This window comes from Poecilia latipinna, unplaced genomic scaffold, assembly GCF_001443285.1.
Source record: "Poecilia latipinna isolate Pla-1442-1.1 unplaced genomic scaffold, P_latipinna-1.0 Scaffold442, whole genome shotgun sequence".
Lineage (NCBI taxonomy): Eukaryota > Metazoa > Chordata > Actinopteri > Cyprinodontiformes > Poeciliidae > Poecilia > Poecilia latipinna.
In genome coordinates, this window is record NW_015113058.1 from 326,470 (window position 1) to 345,540 (window position 19,071).

A 19,071-nucleotide genomic window follows, 5' to 3' on the forward strand; every position below is an offset into this window, starting at 1 on the left:
CTTTAAAGGTTTAGTGACAAAAACTTTAAGAATCTGATAAGGAGGAAGTGATTCATTGATCGTTTGCTAAGGCAAAGTCACTGAGGGCGACTCTCAAGAAGCCATTTTTTAGTAAGAAAAACTGCTGAGAAAAAGAAAAGGAACTTGGCTAGAAATGTGTGATGAAGGACGAGTCGATTTTAAAGCATGAAGAATGACGGAGGGTCTGCAGCTAACTGTGAAAAACCAAGGAGGATCCATCAGGGTTTTATAAATATGTTTCAGTCGCTGGTCTGCAGATCCATAATGCAGTTTTCCTGTTTTAGAAAAATATCTTCATATTTCCATTAAAGATGCTCAATAAAAGCTTGTCCTTTTAGTTGATTTAATCCATCTTGTCACACGCTACATTGATCTCTGTTACAGAGTAACGTGCTGGAGCGTGCGGTGGACTGGATCTTCTCTCACCTAGACGACCTGGACTCCATGGAGGTGTCCGAAGCCGGGCGCTCGGCTGCAGAGAGCGAGGGCGGGAGGGATCCTCCACCTGGACCTCGCGTCAGAGACGGACCAGGAAGTGAGTTTATGGGAGACTGGCGGTCCGAATTACCCGCCGTCTCACTCTGCAGAAGAAAAATTACAGGTTAGCTTTGTTTATTTAATGATGAAGCCTAAAGGTTTTCTTCCTTTTCAGAGTACGAGTTGTTTGCATTCATCAGTCACATGGGGACGAGCACGATGTGTGGACACTACGTCTGTCACATCAAGAAGGACCAGCAGTAAGTTTCTGTCTAAATATTACCAACTTTCAAAGGTTTTTTTAAATAAAACTAAGGTTAGGCATCAGGTTGGAATAAACCCATTTGAGGGAGACCAGTGATTAAATTAAATCTTTATTTAGAACAGTTAAAATGTCAGGAATAAAATAAAATAATTCAGAAGAAAACAAAAAATATAACATAAATAAAAACACCTTTAACAGCCAGTTTGGTGGATGTAGGCATAGGAAAGGCTTTATCTGTTCATCCTCTAGCAATGAGCTCAGAAAGGTTGGTGGCTTTAACTGACTCACTGACTCTATGGTTACCTAGCAACTCAGTCATTCTGTGGTTACCTAGCGACAGCTAGTTCAGTAAGTTGCCAGCAGTTTCATCACGGTGCTTCTTCACTGTTAAAAAAAAAAAAAACACTGATGTGGAGTGAAAACTGTATAAAACAGGATGGTTCACCCTATCATTCTGGCAATATTCCAGATATTTAAAACAAAAAATCAATCAATTATCTCTCGACTGATATGGAAAACTTATGAGTTATATTTTCCAGCCATATCCTCCAGCCCTAAATTATCAAAACTATACACTTCACGTATTTTATTTTAAGTTTTATTTTTCTAAATTGAATTGACTTACTTAATAAAATGAACTACTTCTTTATAATTGTTCTGTAAATATTTGTTAACTTCCTCAGAGTAAACAGTCCTGGTAAAATCTGAGAATCATGTAAATTTTAAGTTTGCACAGTAGATGGCACCAAAGTTCAGATAAAAAAAAAAAAATCCTCACAGAGTGGCTTCCTGGTCGAGATTTAAATACATAATTTCTTGTTCATTCGCCTCCACTGTTTCCATTCTTGGTTTTACGTACTTTGAAAAGCCTCAGCTGGTGTTTTACTCTCCAAAATGATTCATCTGGCGATAATCAGATTGTTGAATGACTCTGTATGTATTTATCTTTCCACAGATGGGTCATCTTTAACGATCAGAAGGTTTGTGCTTCAGAGAAACCTCCCAAAGACCTGGGCTACCTTTACTTCTACCGCAGAGTGGCCGACTGAGGCGGACCAGCGTTTCACTCCAGGAGAAGACGACGCCAACAAAACCCACAACAGCAAGCTCTTAGAAACGCTCTGGCACGCTTCACAACTGACAAACATGTAAATAAATAAGTCCCTCAGATTGCTTATAAACACACTTTAATAAATCGGTGCAAATGTACAGATAAGTATTGTTGGGGTGGGATGAGGGGGTTGCTGTCTGTCTGTAGCCACTGATAACAAACCGCAGGCCTGATGGAGGATGAACTCAGCAGAGCAACTCTGAGTCAAAGCGAGAGCTAATCCAGACGTGTTAAAGCGCAACATTCGGGTTTTACCCAGACAAAATATCCACCGCGTTCGGAAAACTCGAACAAACGCCCCAAACATGCGTCCGACTCGGACCGCTGAGCTCATGATTGATACGTTTACGCTAATCTGTCCCGACTATTGATTTCCACTGCCATCAGGAGTCACTGCCCGTATTCACCGACATGTGTGACGCTTTCAGGCCTTCGTTTCTTGTTTGACTGGAACATTGCACCACTTTAGTTAGACTCAACTTCCTCTCCCTGTTTAAGTGCTAAAAACACTCATAATAAGAAAAAGAAGCGATAAATCAACATGTCTTTCATAAGCGTCCGGTGAGGGTGATACTTGGGTGACTCGTGTTTTATTTTGTTCTTATTTTGAAAACAAATGCTTTGTTACTTCTGCTGTGAAAAATAAAGATTTCTCTCTGTCAACCTTGTTCTTCTGTGTCTTTAAACTCCTCATTTCCTGGATTTAACATCCATGAAACATTTAATCGTTCTATTCTTCAGCTCCTGGAGTTGTGTGAGAACAGCTTACAGAATGCCAGGCCTCGATTGTGAGAAAACTCACAGGCGTCAGCAGCAAACCCACTGAGAGCTGGGGTTTAGATTGGCCTACAACTTTCCAAGTGCTGCTTTCTCTTCAGAGCTCTTCCGCCTTCTACACTTTCTGCATCCTTGCACACTTGCTTAGAAGAACTGAACTACTGGGAGGATGAAAAGAGGCTTTTACCCTCAATAACGGCATTAAAGACAAAACGACAACTTTGACTTAAGGTAAGATTAAAACAAATTGTTTTATTTGTTTAGCAAATTTTGAGTATTTTTGGTGTTTTTCCAATACATTTTTATTCGGTTTTGGAGTTTAAACAAAGATAATCTCATAACTTGAATGTTTTACATTCAGATTCTCCATTTTTCTTTCCGGCAAAGTATGAAATCTGCCTAAGTGTTTAGTACATTACATTTTTATTTGGTTTTGGAGTTTAAACAGAAAGACGATCTAATAACTTGAATCTTTTACGTTCATATTCTCCATTTTTCTTTCCGGCAAAGTATGAAATGTGCCTAAATGTTTTGTGCTTTACCAGTTTAATTTTGCTTGATTTAAAAACTTGATGATTGTAGCAAATAATTTATCGATTTTCAGCCCGAACTGATCAGATTAAAATTATATGCAGAGTAACTAATATAAGATTAATATTTTTGCTGCTTTAAAAAAGAACAAAGTACGTATGCAGACTGAAAACCTACTCTGAAACCTTTCAGAGTGTATAATTACATTTAAGAACTTAAAATAGTGCTTTGATAAATTGTTTTAAGATCATTTTTAATTTATGTACATATTGTTTGTTCAGTAAAATAATTTAAAGCTTGTTTTCGATTGAGGATTTGATTGTTTTTGTACCGGAAGCATCCTTAAGGTGCATCACAGTTGCAGTAATTTTAAAAGAGCAAATGCTCTACATGATTTTTACTTTAAGACTATTTCTACATTGTAAGTCAAACCAGCATAAGTTACATGTTTAATGAAAAAGAAAAGAGGAAGCAGGAAGTAGAGAGGAGCTTGGTGGTTAGGGATCACATGTTTGGTAAGGCGCTCTGAAACAGTAGCTGTGTGTCGGTAAAATGGAAGAAGAGTTTGCTTTCACTCTGATCTGCTGCATTCATGTTTCTGTTTTATGGTTTCACCTAAAGAATGAAGACAATCATCTTGTTTGGTTTGGGTGAGTTGGTTTGCCTCTGTAATTTGCTGTATGAATATCTATCAAAGTCCTCTGAAGCTCAATTAAATAATGCTTAATAAATATCTTTTTTCCTTCAGTGCTGGGAGCGCTCTCTGCTGCAGGCAAAGTTTATATCGCAGAGGTTGGGGGCAAAGTCACCCTGCAGTGTGGCGTCACCAGCATAAAATCTAGGCTGGAGTGGAAGCATGATAATCTACGTATACTTGTATTCGAGACAAATGGTTTCATTAACAAAGGTTCCTACAAAATTAGTCACAGCAATGTAATTGTGTGTTTTTATGCTATTAATAGAAATATAATTATGAACTATATCTGTTCTCTGTTAGGATCAAGTGAAATTAAAATGAGGGCAAAGAAATCAAAAGACACAGACATAGAAATCTCCAAAATAATGGAAGGGGATTCTGGAAAGTTTACTTGTGTTGTAGGTCGTTCATCTCATGAGCACCATCTGATCGTAGTTTCAGGTGAGTAACAATTCAGGACACAATAAAACTACAGTCAGTGAAAAACCAGCACAGGTTTACGATTATACTGATGTATTGAAACCATAATTATTATGAATCAGTGGAACAGCAAAGGATGAACAAAGTGGGAATATTCAACATGTTTCTGCTTTTAAAACCATATAAGTTAGTTTTATGAAAAACAGTGGTTGCATTAATTACAACACTCCACTGTTATGAACTAAAGGTTGTATCAGAAAACTATTTAAAAATAAGAGCAGAAGCCAAACAAAGGTTCAGCAATATGTCTTTTTAAACCTGTTAAAGTTGCACTGCTTTTCCACGGCCTACAAAGTAAACTGTGTAAACAATATCCCAGCATTTTGTTTTTACACATTTGGATTTCCCATTGTGCTTGAACATCTCATCGCCTTGGCTTCTGGTTTATAACAGTTTATTGTTACTTAATTAGCAAATAATTGATACCAAAATGTTTTTGGAGTCCGAATAAATGCAAAGTGTCACAAGTGGTTTGACTAGTTTGACTACCTTTAAGTTTCATCCCTAGATAGTCAATTATTAAGGACAAAAAAAGGTTTTAAAAGTTCATTTTTTACTTCTTATCTCAATTAACGCACAATATAAGCATAGACTCTACATGCCTTTGCTTTTCACAATGTCTTTGTTTAGACGTCTTAAAATGTGTTTAGATGCATCAACATTTGTGGCAGCTTTAACATGAGTTCTCCATCTTTTATGATTCTCACTGAATCTTCTTTCTGTTTCTCATCTCTACTAGTCTCTGCTCCCTCTGGTCCTCTAAAGGTTGGCGCTGACGCTACTCTGGAGTGTAAAGCAAATTCTGGAGTGTCAGGTCTATGCCAGCCTGAAGTCAAGTGGAGGAAACCCGATGGTTCAGTTCAGCCCGAATCCAAAGTTGAGTTCAAATCTGTTGCTTTAACAGATACAGGGATTTGGCAGTGTCTAGTGTCCTGTCAAGGGGAGACATTTACTAAAAATGTAACCATCAATGTAGAAGGTAAGAATAAAATATAAGTCTACTTCTTAAAAATATGCTGTGTCCAGAAATAAAAATGTTTTTTTATTCTTTTTTTTCCAGAACCTGTTCCAGAACCAACAACTCCCACATTAGTCAACGATCCCAAAAACCCAAATTCAGGAAATGGGAACGACTCCTCTGGTGAGGACTGAATGTATCACTTGTTCAACCATTTCCTGTTTTTGAGTTTTTCTCGTTTTAATCTGGTCTGATGTTTTTGCTCAACCAGGTGGCGTCAGAGGACCTGAGGACCCAATGATGCTGCTGGGCCTGGTTTGGTGGATTTGGGTTGCAATCGGAGCTGGAAGCCTGGTAGTTATCATCCTGGTCATCGTCATCATTGTCATGCACAAGAGGAACAAAAGAAAGAAGGTACATGTGGAAAGCCAGGATAAATCTGTACTTTTGTTTCTTTTTGCAGGTGGGTAGAGCAACCAAAAATATACTGAAGAGTAGCATTACTGCAACATATTTTGACTCAAGTAAAAGTAAAATGTGGCCTTCCAAGAAATTACGCGAGTAAAAAAGTATTTGCTAAAAGAGTCTACTGAAGTATTGAGTGACTGATCATCAATCAATTCATGTTTAGAAATTACATCATGAGACGGAACAAAATGTAAAGTTATGCAGAAAGTTGCATAAATAATCACAAGATATCAAAATTGACTTGGAAACTATTTTTCAAATCAATTTCTTTCAATATGAAACTTATGAAACTTTAATAAAAAAAATGCAATGTGTGTCTGGTGAATTTTTGGTTAAACCATGTTTGTTCCTCGTTCGGTTATTCACAGTAAGTTGAGTATCCAAAAGTTTTATTCAACTATTAGTAGCGATACTTCATAATAAAATTATTCAAGTAAAAGTAAAAAGTTGCCATCCAAGTAAGAGAAAAAGTATTTGGTAAAATGGTTTTTCAAAAACTGGGTAATTGATCAAAACATCAATCACTCAATATTAAGAAATGACATGATCAGATGGAAGAAAATATAAAGTTATTCAACAAACATCGGCATTTTAAAGATCAAAATGAAAATAATTCACATAAATGACAAAATGATAAAATTAGGCAAATCAATTTCTTTCAATGTGAAACTCATAAAAACTGCAGGTTTGTGTTTGGTGAATTTTTGATTAAAACAAGCCTGTCAGTTACTCACACTATCCAGAAATTTTACTCAAGTAAGAGAAGTGATACTTCATAATAAAGTTAAAAAGTAAAAGTACAGTGTAGTAAAAATACTCCTAAAAGTATTTAGTTTTTCCAAAAAGGTTACTAATGTAAATGTAACTAATTACTACTGAACTCTGCTTTCTTTTTTGTTTACAGAAGAAATTTCTGAGGATGAAGAAAGCCCAACTCTCTCAGAAACCAAAGAAGTACTGCCAGTGTGTGCGGTAAACGCTCCCAGCTCACTTCTATCTATTAAAACATCCCTTTGCCCCGGTCTCCATTAATCTCCTTCTGCTTTTCTAATAGACTCCGCTCATTTTGTACAAAATGACCTTCGCTTTTCTCTGCTCCTTTTCGTGAGCGCTTCATTATTTTTGCCGTAATTAGTGTGGAAACTTCTCTTTACTCTCTTTATCACAGCCAAACAGCTGCAGCAAAGCCGCAGCAAGGACGCCGGAGAGAGAAGCCGTCAGCCCTGCCGCTTCAACCTCTGCTGCAGGAGTGACATGAAAGAGGGAGGAAGGAGAGATAAAGAGAGAGAGAGATGGAGATAAAGAGAAGGAGTGAACAGCAGAGGGTGAATGTGGCATGAATGTAAATGAGCGTCTGAATGAAAGTATAATCAAATGTAATGCTGTCAGCACTTTGAGCTTTTTCAGCAAATACTGTATAGGCGGTGATCATTGTAATTTTAGCTTTAACATGTATTTTTTTAATGCTCTTAGTGTAGATCAACATGCTAGTGATAGCCATCATGCTAATGTTAGCATCTTAGCTAAAATGAGCAAATTTGAGCTCATTTTGATCTTAAAGCACAAGCTAATTGATTTAAAGCTGCAGTGTTTAACTTTCATTTAAAAAAAAAGTTTAACTTGTTAAAACTATAACAAGTTTTAACAAGTCGTGACAAGATGAGATAAACCTTGAAAAGAAAGATCTTCTCCACCCACTCCTGACCACAAATAACCAATCAGAGCCAGGAGGCGGGTCTCAGTAATGTCAATCATCCTCGTGTACTCAATGTGCTAAAGGTGGAGAAACAACTTTACGTTACAGGAAAACCATTAATCTGTGTCATCAGTGGCTATGCTAACTAGCCTAGCTTTCACAACAGTCTTTGCTAGCTGCAGATTAGCAGAAAGCAAGGGGAGATAAGCAGTGTCACATGGAGGATGATTGACAGCACTAAGACCCACCTCCTGGCTCTGATTGGTTCTTTCTAGATATCAATAGGAGGGGGCAAAAAAGATCTAATTTTTTTTATAGATTTTCAGTCTCATACTGTCACAATGCTATGACAACAAATATGTTAAAAATATATATTTTTTATAAGTTACATACTGCTGCTTCAAAGTTAAGACTCTTGCTGTCTTTTTTCAACCTTCATCTTTTTGTTTCCGTTTCCTTCACCTTAAGAATTTGCAAGATAAACATGTGAACATTCCTTTATTAATGCTTCATGCTCGCATATTTTATCACTTGACACGTGATTGTTCATTTGTAAACGTATTGCCCTTTCTTATTGCTGGTTGTAAATAAAGATATTGAAGATTTGCTTCAAACTCCTTTTGTTTGTTTCATTTCCAATCAATAAATCAGGTGGGATACCCAGATGATTCATTATTTCTGGATGCCTCCACCAGTCTGATGAAATCACAATGCCACACATCAGTAAACACGAGACGGTCTGCTGATTGCCACATTGTTTTGTGCAGCTCCCCAGTGTGGTCATGTATAAAGTTATATTGCAGTGTAATCAATGGAAAACGTCTATATGTAATCATATACTGAAGGGATATTTAATTCAGGCACAGTAAATGAGAAATCGTTGCTTCATGAGCTCTTGCATTGTAACTTCAAACTTTGTTTGAGATGCAGTAAACTGGGCCTGTACTGGTTCCAAAGCTCTGAAATTCCCACAACTGGTGCAGTAAGACGCAGGTGTTGACCCCAGTGCAGCTCTACATGCAATAAAACACCTGTTAAACACACACACACACACACACACACACACACAGCAGTGACATATATACTAAAGAGTAAAAAGATAATATCTTACAAGTTAAAATGCAATCTTGTTTTGTCAGCTGGTAGCTCCTTGTTGTTCCTGCTCCTTAATAGCCGATATGCCACGATTAGTGGTGACATACTTCTGTTCAAATTTAAGCCAAATGGATAATTTCCGGTTGCCTCTTGCTCCTGTTGCTTTTTAGCGATAGCTGCAAGAGCTGCACCATGGCTAATATATAACATCACACAGGTTAACAAAACACTTAACGTTTACATAAAACCTGTGTCAGACTGTCTATGTTAGACACATATGAGGTATTTTGGTGAACACATAACTTACCTTCGAAGCTCTTTATGAAGTTAGATACAAACAACTTAACTCCTTTGTCATTGTTGGAGCTTTTGAGGACATCTGGATAATTTTATAAATCTCATTAATAGTCCTGCAGTGACCGAGGAGCCATTGCTCACATACTGTTGCCTGGGCACCTGGAAGTGGTCTATGTGGCTAAAAAAGTGCTAGAACAGAAGTCCATGGCACATAGGCTATTTGAGTTTAATGTAGGTGATCCATTTGGCTCGTAGCAGAACGGATTGGATCATAGAGGTGTTTGACTTCCTGTGTGTGTGTCGCGGTGTATGAACGAGAAAGCTGCCAAATGTCAGAGCTGAACTCATTGCTGTACTGAGATCATCACCTGTGAGTAACTCCTAAATATTCTCTATTCACATGAAGCTTTATTAGAAAACGGTAGACAAATTTAAAATTATTTATTTCTGATAGAAGAGATAAAAGTCAGGACACTGACGTATGATAGGCTTAAAATAGCAAAACGAACAAGTGTAGGAGACGCGACCAGTGAAGAACTCCTTAAGAGGGTAGATAGTGTAAATACTTTGGTCTGGTGTAACTTTGGCCTTTATTTCTTTTTTATTTCTCTCTGTACAACAACTGATTTGGTTTTAGATAGATTCAGATGTGTTTGAGCTTAAAAAATGTCTCCATAATTGAAATATGTACAACAAATACAAGGAATCAGCTGACAGACTGTTTATTACCATTAAATGTTAAAAACACAAAAGCAATAAAGAATTGGATCAAAATTCAGTGGGATTTAATGGGTTGTTCCTGTTCATCGCTGCACTTACAACAAATCTGAAACATCAACTTTAATCAGCGGCGTTCTCTCCCTGACACTAATTTACGAGTGTTTCCATTTTTTTTTCAAAGTTATGACAACCAGAGAATTTCAAAATGTCAAAACCTATATGCCAAAAATAGACGCTCGTCTTTACATTGAAAGATCAGAACTTATGCAACTGGAATGCATATATTTTGCAATCAGTGGATAAAAAGGATGCTAAATATGTGCTAATCCTACAGCAGTAGTTCATACGTGAAGGTGAACAAACTTCAGCACATTTGATTTAAAAGTACATTAATCCTGGAGAGTGAAGCTCTTCTATGGAGGTTTTGTTGACTTTTATCTCCAGCTGCTGCTAATCGATTGAAAACGCTGCTGATAATGTGAAACCTGACTACTGTAATGTTGTTTAGTTTGTATTTAGAATAATAATTGTTTATCTGCATTTGAAAAAAAAATATTTGCAAACTAAATCCTGATCTGGGGAGCACATTTACTGAAGAAAACTGCAGAATATTCATGTACTTTTCTGAAGAGCAGAAGGTTATATAACTGATATTATCACCCTAATGACATTCTTGACAAAACGTGTCCCTAATGGCTCCTCCTGGCTCGATGTGCAAAAGCAATGAGATTAGAAATTATATACAGAGCATATTTTGTGTGATTTATGACACTAATAGGGTCATTAGGTCCATGCAGCGCTTGTATGAGTGTCACTGTTGGGTTTTATCGTAAACACACTGCTGGTTTGGAGCTTCTCGTGTAACTCCAGGGAAGGTTTAATAAGAATAAATTGAATAAATCCCAATATTCATGACCTCTGTGGGGAGAAAGCATCAGTGCGCCACGCAGGTCGAAGGTTTCATGAGCTGAAACTTTAAGCTGTTAACTGCAGGAGTTTGTTGCAAATGCAAAATACGTTGCAGCTTTTATACATTCTGACAGAAAAGGAACAAGAGTTCAGCTAAAGCCCTTAAACCTGGTGACAGCATAAAACTACCATTTAGTCCATCAAAAGCAACCATCCAGTTTGTATTTTTCTGGGAGATATTATGTCTTGGTGGGTCACAATAACAGATTTTAAAACAACAAAGCGAATCCGTTAAGTCGAATCATGTTCATTTTGGCGCCTGTGCTGCAAAACGAAGCATTTCTTCTGTTAAAAGTGTAAAAATAACAAATAACATCAACCAAATCCGCCCTTATATTGCTGATTTAGAGGGCTGATTACATTCATTACACTGAAAAAAATAATTTAAGAAATGAAAAATAAAACCTAAAGCCTGTATTGGTTGAGTTTTGTTGCTATCAGATGTGTAAAAAACTCCAGTGAGCAGAATAATCTGGATTTTTCTGTCTCGCTTCCTGGGATTTATGGCTGTGTTGGCGAATCATGGAGCCTTGACTTAAAACACTTTTTATTTAAAAATGCAGAAATAATGCATGAATTCTACTTTGTAGTGATCGTTTGTAAGGCTAAAAATATCTACGAATGTAATGAGATAACTATATGAAATAGTACTAAAAACCGTCCACACCTCTGTTTCGCTGTTTTTTTCCCCGAGGGAAATTGTCTCTGATCTGTTACGTAAATAAAAGTCTGTATTTTACTTTACTCTTCTTACTACAAATCTGATGCAGTGATCATAATCTTCAGAGGTGCTGTTTGTATTTTATCCTGTATATTAATTAAACTCCCAATATCTGTTACTGGGATTAGTGGACATGTTAGCGCTATGGCTTTAAAACAAAATAGAAAAAAAAATACATAACAAACTTTTAATTTTTCCCTTTTTGATTCATCAAATTAAGACATAAAAACATTTTTAGTGTTTGGCATTATGATGGTGAAAAGTCCCAAGACATGTCTTTACTAAAATCTTTTTGTATTTTCAGAGGCACTTAAACCGTAGCTGCTCCTTTCATTCTCGTTGTCCAACTCTGAATGTATAAATGCAGTTTGCTTCATCATAAGTGCATAAAATCTATGAATTAGGAGTCAAATCTCGCTTATGCTCTCTTGTCTCAAAAGTGTTAAGGTTCAGATGAGGATTTGGGATTATAAAATTGATTAAATTTAGCTTATTTGAAGAACTATTATCATTAAAAAGCCTTATTATAAGACATAGGCTTGTCATAAAAACCTTGGAGTCTATTAAAATTAAAAGATAAATCAAATTTAACATTTAATATAATTCCTTTGCTTTTTCAAGACATGAGCGCATTTGTAACATTGTAAGTTCCGTAAATGGAGGCTCTTTAAGGCTATGACAGCAAACTTTTGTTGCTTCACTTCCTTATTTGTCATATGATCTGATATATTGGGTAGTTTTGGGTGTTTTTTTGTCTCATTTTAGTTTTAGAAATGGTCAAATCTCCTCAGTGACCGCCACGTATGGACTGCAGGTGGATCAGATGAAATGCTGTAACGACAGTCGAAGTAAGGATTTAAGCTATTAGAGGCGTATTTTTTTGTTGCGGAGGAACAAATGTGTGCAATTTCCAAAATGCAGGAGAATATAATATGCCGTAAGGAGAAAAAGGCTCGTTATGTTCGTGTTCGCTGCAAACTAAACTGCTTCAAAAAGCCATTTGTGTGTTCCTCTATTGGGCTTTTAGTCAGTCTGAGGCCATATAATTGCAATATTTTATAATATATTACAATGGGGTGTCTTTGTATAAGCTGTCTGAAGCTTTTTTAGTCCAGTACCAAGTATTTTGTATCATATGTGCTGCAAAATTTTGTCTAAAGACAGAATAGATTCACTTTGATTTAAAAAAAGAGAAAAGTTATTGATTCTTTTTAAGAAATTACAATTACAATTATTAAAGATAATGCTTGTTCTCTCACAGTCGATATGTCGTCAGAAAGGATTATGTGTTTTTTGCGTGTGAAATAGCTCGGCGTGTTGATGGCTTGCGATAAAACTAAGATGAAGAGACTCTGCTTCATAATTTCAATGCAGTCCTGCAGGCATATCTGTCTTGGTGATGTTTTAGCATTTGTACTGCAGTATAACTTTTCCTGAGCTGTTTTTACATTCGGTCTGCTGACTGTGGGAAATCAGGATCATCAGATGCCTTCGTTGTCCTAAACTTCTGCTGTTTTGCTGATTTCTTTGATGTCCGTCCACTTACTGCACATAAACCTGAAAAACAGCAGTTCTTGATAAACTCTTGGCTTTGTGATGGATTAAAGTGGTACAGCTTTTATTCTGCACCATTTTAAAGAACAAAACCCCCTGAAATTTCTTCATTTCCTCTTGCTGGTTTTAATTCATCATTTCACCCAACGTTTATGTCTACTTTCGAGCCTTAATGTGCGTTTTTTTTCTTCTCTGCAGGCAATTACCAAGCTGTGTTTCCCTGTTATGAAAATATAACTGTCTATTCACTGGGGGTGTCCTCATATGAGACAACAGGATTCCCTTTTCATAGATTCATAATATCCTGCATTACTCAGTTCCCTTTTTCATTGTCTTTCACAAATGAACACACACACATACACACACATTCAGGCATTCAAAGCGAAACCGAAATTCATGAACTGGTGATTATCCCTCCTTCTTGTATTTCCATTTCAAGTTGTGTTTTCCATCAGGAGCCAAAACAGATCCGCTAATGTGATTTCACTTGCTTTTACTTCACCATAAAACAGCCGTTGTTGTGCAGGAAACCCAAGCACAAATTTGTGCCACATTCATGTTGAGCGCAGTGAGAAGCGGTGTTGTAGAATGGGAGTTTTAGGCATTTTAAACAAGCTGCCAGCTGGGCCGGGCCTGCAGGTGCAAACCGAAGCCCTGCCAAAGGATTTAAACATTTTAAAAACTGAATGTTCTCGATCTGTTCGGAGTCAAACGATCATGTGTTGAGGTGTTTTCCCTCCCTGTAAACTCCCCTCATGTGTAGCTGCAGGCCCACGTAGGTTTCACTCGTCGAAATCACTCGAGTTCACGTTTAAGTAAACTCCAGATTGTGATCAGACCTCAGACTCTGCTTGAGATAAGACTGTTTTTGAGACCGATGAGGTGCTGAACTGATATTATAGGGGCCCGTATCTTTATCAGTTGGGCGTTAAATGCTTCACTACAGGATGTGGGGCAAATTACAGGAAATAAGAGGTGATGGTGAAACTGGTCTGTTGGCCTTTAATGTTTCACAGGTGTGTTTCAGGCCACCAGCAGCAGAGCACCTGTCTGTTTGTAAGATAGTCCTTTGATTCATGATCGCGCTAAACGGATACGTCTGCATGTTTAACCACGTAGCATTAAAGCTGCCTTTTACATGAGCTCTACCAAAAGTCTTTACTGACTGAAGAAGTACTCTAAATCTGAACTGGAGGCGCTTCTTAACATCGTTAAAGCAATAGAAGAGCTGCAGGCTTAACTATAACAACCTTTTTTATCCTGCCATTTTACAAAAATTACACATTCAGAAAAATCTCTTTCTGATTTGTTTTGTTTCTGACCGTTGTTACTTCTGTCACTGCAAAAACACAAAATCTTACCAAGTATTTTTGTTCTAGTGTAAATATCTCAGTACATTTGAAATAAAACAAAACTAACTTACAATTAGCTTTTCAGCAAAATATAGGAGGTTATTTTGATTCAATAATTCCTTAATATTGATGAAAAAGTATTAGCTATAAGTGAAATAATCTCCCAGCGGAACAAGACATTTTGACTTATAGCTAGTTCTTTTTCATCAACATTAAGAAATTATTGACTTAAAGCAAACTCCTACATTTGCTGAAAAGCTACTTGTAAGTTAGTTTTGTCTTATTTCTAATCTATTTGCAGTAGAAAATAATGTAGACATAGAAAATACTTGGTAAGATTTTGTGTTTTTCCAGTGAATTCTCAGATGGTTTATGGCTTTAAGAAAAATTATTCTCCTGAGCTGAGATGTTTGAAAACGCTTCAGGACGGCTGCAATATGGATGGATATAACGCGTCTCCTGTGGATTTAGTAATATTTGTGTAGCAGATTAAACATATCGCCTTTGAACTGTTGAGGGTAAAATTACATTTTCGTCTTTACTTTTTCAAGCATTCACTCTGTTTCTGTCTCCAACGTCAACATCACTAAAACTGCAAACCACTCTAAGTCTCTTCAGTATGCAACATGAAGAATAAAGGCTTTGTGTATAAACAAGCAAATAAAACAGTATTCATTAGGAGGATGAAGGCTGGAGCTTTAATTAGTTTTTTATTTGAGGACATTAAGGGGCGAATCGACTTGGTTCAGTGGCACTTACTTTCTCTGCAGACGCACTGCTCTCCGTCTTCTCTAATATAATGTGTAATTACTCTGAAACAATGAGAGAAAGAAAAAAGAACATCTGTTTACATGACATTGTCATATTGCACGCTTCTGCACCTGTGAATTTGTGGACACTGAACTTTGAGATCGTCCAAATGAAGGACAATAGTTATGCAGAAGAAATTTTTATTTTGATAAATTTTTACTTTGTATTAAAGAACAAAACCTTTAAGATCACTGCAATACTCTTGACAACTTCTGCCTCCACGTAGATGGACACATCCATACGGAAACATACACACAAAACGTATATATATATATATATATATATATATATATATATATATATATATATATATATATATATATATATATATATATACATATATATATAAGTTCACACAAAAAATTATAAGTTGGCTCTATTCTGATCACAGCAGATTTCTTCTATAAAAAGAGTTGTTTGCTTGATTGTTAATATTTAAAATTTAAACACACAATAATCCACATCTGGCTCAGATCGGAGCTCATCATTGACGAGAAATCAACAAATACCAGCAGAAACCTGCAAGAAGCTGCTCAGAAATATAGACATCGGCTATTTTTAAAGACTTCTTTAATTAATTATAAAGAAGTATAAATATATTTTTTATTACATTGCAAATCAGTTTTCTGTTTCTATTCCCCTAGATTTGATGCACCTTTTACTTTGCTCTAGTATCTTTTGAGAGATGCTTATCTGATTTCTCATCAGAAACAAATTTCTTGAAGGAATAAAAATTTAATAAATTCAAAATCTGCTGCTGGGGGTGTGAAAGGTTTTGGGTTTAAATGCAGCTATTGAAATACAGATTGTAACTCTGCTGAATGCTTTATATGTTTTGCAGTCATTTGCCAGATTAAAGGAACATTTTGAAATAACAACCTTTAATCAGGTATTAAACATACATTTCATTAAGACCACAGTTTTGCATTGAAAATATTGTTTATATTAGTCTGATGTAGTATTCTAATCTAGGATGGGATTTCATAAGCTATAAGCAGAAAATCACTATAATTTAGAGAGAAATTTGAGAAAAAAATATTTCAGTTAGTGAATTGAGTTACTGAAATAAATCAACTATTCAATATTCTAATTATTGAATATGGTTGTATGTAGTGTAATATATAGTTAATCGAGGACAGAAGGGAGACATTTCAAAACAAAAAGACAAAAATGCTTTTCAGGAATGACAGAACGCGTTTTCGTGCTACGATGTGTGACGTTTATGCTCCATTTAAGATACGGCTCAAATTAGAAAGAAATATAGGGAAATTTCTGATACAGGGGTAGAAATTGATATACAAAATAAGTTTAACTCTTCTTTCACAGCTTAATTTAATCCAATGGCAGAAATATCCCAACATATTTTTATAGCAGACTGATATTATTAAGTAAAGCAGAATATTAATGAAACCAACATCATAGTTAGTTTGTTTTTAACCCTGTATTTTTACATACATTGTTCATCTTTAAATGCATTTTGTTTAAAACACCTTACACTTTGTTTACTTTCACAGTGTAACCTAAGAACATAATAAGATGCCAACACCAAAAATAAACATTCTGGGATTTTTTTACTTATTTTTCCATACATGTCAGTTTTTGTTTCTATTTCAGTAGCCATATTAGAATTTTTACATGAGTTGGCATAAAAAGATGAATACGTATCTTGATTATTTACAGGAATATAGCAGCGATTTTTGATGCACAAACAGTAAATGATACAGACAGAGCAGAATGTAGGCAGAGCAAGTTTTCCATGGCAAACTAACGTCATCAATAACCTCTGTCATCATTAGCCAATCGCAGATCAAATGGCAGAATGTAGGTTTCTGTCTTAACCACAGTGCATGTAATAAACTGGAGATGCAACGTGCCTCACTGAGGAGAATACCTTGTACGTGAAACCATTTTAAATGACTGAACTGGTGAACCTGTGTGTAAAAGTTGAACTCAGCAGTCTGGGAGCTCATACAAGAACAAACTTTTAAGTGTTTTTTTGTGATTTCAGTGATGATGAGGCACGTAATCATACAGACATATTCTGCCATTTTAGTGTTTTTGTTCCTCAGAACTTACAGTTGGATTAAATTAACTGTGGATTCAGTTTTTCTTCTTCAGTAGACTGAAGCTTATTTTTCTTTAGATGATTAGATTTGGGGTTTTACTTTGACTCTTCCTTCCTTTGAGCTTATTTCTGTTGTAATTAATCTTTTCTATCAAACTGTACACTTTAATATATTTTTTTGGATGGGGGTCATATTCATCAAGTTGAACATAATTGTGAAGTGGAAGATAATGGATAAATTGTTTTCAACAATTTTACAAATGAAAACCTGAAAAGTGTGACGCACATTTGTGTTCAGACCCTTTTCTACTCATAGATCTAAATAAACCCCCGTATAAAAACCAAATTAGTAAACAAAAGACATGCCTGTAATTTAATTCCAGTGGAATCTGTTCCAGATTCCAGCTGCTGATGTCTGAGATTTGTTAGATAACATTAGTGAACAAAGATCATCTCAAAGAAAAAGGAACAGCAGAAACGTTAAAGGATGCAGGCTAGGTTTTAAACGTTTAGAGACGTTTAATGCCAGGCTAGGTTAGCTAAGCTTTTAGCATCTCAGGGATTGCTTTTCACTCTATCATCTGAACACGTAAACAGCATGGCGCACATCCAAATCTATTATTAGGTCCATATTACAGTAACCTGACAGTAGCTGCAGAGATCTAAGTCTTTAAAATGATCAATTAGGAAAATTCACATTTTCTCAAAATTCTCTTTTATGTCTTAGCTGCTTCTAAAAACATTCGAAGCACTTATAAAAACCAGGGTGGTTTATATAAGCGCTTACATAAAATTTATTTACATTTTATTAAATGTTTTTTGTTGTTGTTGTTTTGTTTTAACCAATAAGTTTACGTTTTAAAATTAGCCGTTTAAAAAAAGCTACCGTTTGTTCAGTAACAATCAAAGGGCACGGAGCCGTTACCTAGCAACCACAGCCGACCCCAGCTGGGGTTGCTAGCTGAGCTCGGCTAGCAACCCCAGCCAGGTCCAGGAGTTTTTCTCAGCAGGTTTTACCGCTATTTGCGCTGTAAAATTTCTGCTGGAAAAGACAAGTGTTTTGCTGTTGTCTTACCATTCAGAAAAGATGTTTGTGTAATGTTTAAAGATGGTTGTATAATTGATTGCGCATCTGTTTGCAGCCATTTTCACGGCCAATGTAAACGTTGAGTTGGGGGCGTGGCCAGGAGCAGCTTATTTGGATTTAAAGTGACAAGAGACCTTAAAACAGCTCATTCTGAAAGGAACCCAAAATATTAAAAACTGGCTACGCTAGACTAAAATCTCATTATTGAAGAAAAAAAAATGGAATGAAAATGTTTTGCATAGCTTATACCATACCATACCATACCAACTTTATTTATAAAGCACTTTAAAACAACCACAGCTGATACAAAGTGCTGTACATTAAAACACAACATAACAATAAATAATAATAATAATAAAATAGAAACTCTTACAGTTTATAAACAAACAAACAAACAAACATACAATTTAAAACTAGATCCCGCTGGAGTTGAAAGCCAAGTAAAATAGATGGGTTTTAAGACGAGCTTTAAAACGCTACAGACCTATCCTAACCAATTCATGGAAGCATAATCTGTTTGTAGTTTAGGGACAGAGCAAACATGTGGAAGAACATGCTCTAGACTCATTTAAATGAGTTTAAAATGTCATATCTTAAGCACAAAACATAACATAGCTGTACTCATCACCTTGAAAATACCATCTCCATTTAGAAACATAGTGGTGACAGGATCATGCTGTGGGAATACTTTCTTTCAGTAGGCCAAGGGAAGCTATTTAGAGTTGATGGAAGATGGGTGACGCTAAACACAGGACAATAATATAGGAAAACATGTTAGAGGCTGCCAAACATTTAAGCTAGAAGCGAAGGTTCAGGTTCCAGTAGAACAACAACAACCATAAACATACAGCAGAGATACTATGGAACGATTTAATTTAGATGGTATAGTGGCTCAGTCAAAGTTCAGAAAAAAAAATTAA

General features: G+C 36.0%; 2 protein-coding genes and 1 long non-coding RNA gene across 6 annotated transcripts in view; 2 read left to right on the forward strand and 1 right to left on the reverse strand.

Moving 5' to 3' along the window:
- Positions 1 to 2,535, forward strand: part of usp5 (ubiquitin specific peptidase 5 (isopeptidase T)) — a 21,545-nt gene extending 19,010 nt beyond the window's left edge. For both annotated transcript variants that reach the window (XM_015038466.1, XM_015038467.1), the window contains exons 18-20: positions 406 to 556; positions 674 to 758; positions 1,719 to 2,535. In XM_015038466.1, the coding sequence (XP_014893952.1) occupies positions 406 to 556; positions 674 to 758; positions 1,719 to 1,812 (330 nt within the window). In that variant the 3' untranslated portion in view covers positions 1,813 to 2,535. The remainder of the gene's footprint in view (positions 1 to 405; positions 557 to 673; positions 759 to 1,718) is intronic.
- LOC106951141 (uncharacterized) lies at positions 515 to 18,175 on the reverse strand. 2 transcript variants are annotated; one of them, XR_001425756.1, is made up of 3 exons: positions 18,140 to 18,175; positions 12,732 to 12,840; positions 515 to 602 (listed from the first exon to the last, which is right to left on the reverse strand). It is a non-coding gene; the product is annotated as an uncharacterized LOC106951141 (long non-coding RNA). The 2 variants fall into 2 exon arrangements; XR_001425757.1 differs by lacking the exon at positions 18,140 to 18,175 and adding an exon at positions 14,949 to 15,002.
- Positions 2,625 to 7,492, forward strand: cd4-2.1 (CD4-2 molecule, tandem duplicate 1). 2 transcript variants are annotated; one of them, XM_015038484.1, is made up of 9 exons: positions 2,625 to 2,882; positions 3,804 to 3,832; positions 3,931 to 4,089; positions 4,180 to 4,320; positions 5,099 to 5,338; positions 5,420 to 5,500; positions 5,589 to 5,731; positions 6,690 to 6,757; positions 6,954 to 7,492. In XM_015038484.1, exons 2-9 carry the CDS (start codon positions 3,805 to 3,807, stop codon positions 7,036 to 7,038), a joined length of 945 nt encoding a protein of 314 aa, XP_014893970.1. In that variant the 5' UTR covers positions 2,625 to 2,882; position 3,804; the 3' UTR covers positions 7,039 to 7,492. The 2 variants fall into 2 exon arrangements, with proteins under 2 accessions (XP_014893970.1, XP_014893971.1); XM_015038485.1 differs by having other exon boundaries at positions 2,627 to 2,882; positions 5,598 to 5,731.
- Positions 18,176 to 19,071: the final 896 nt, after the last annotated feature.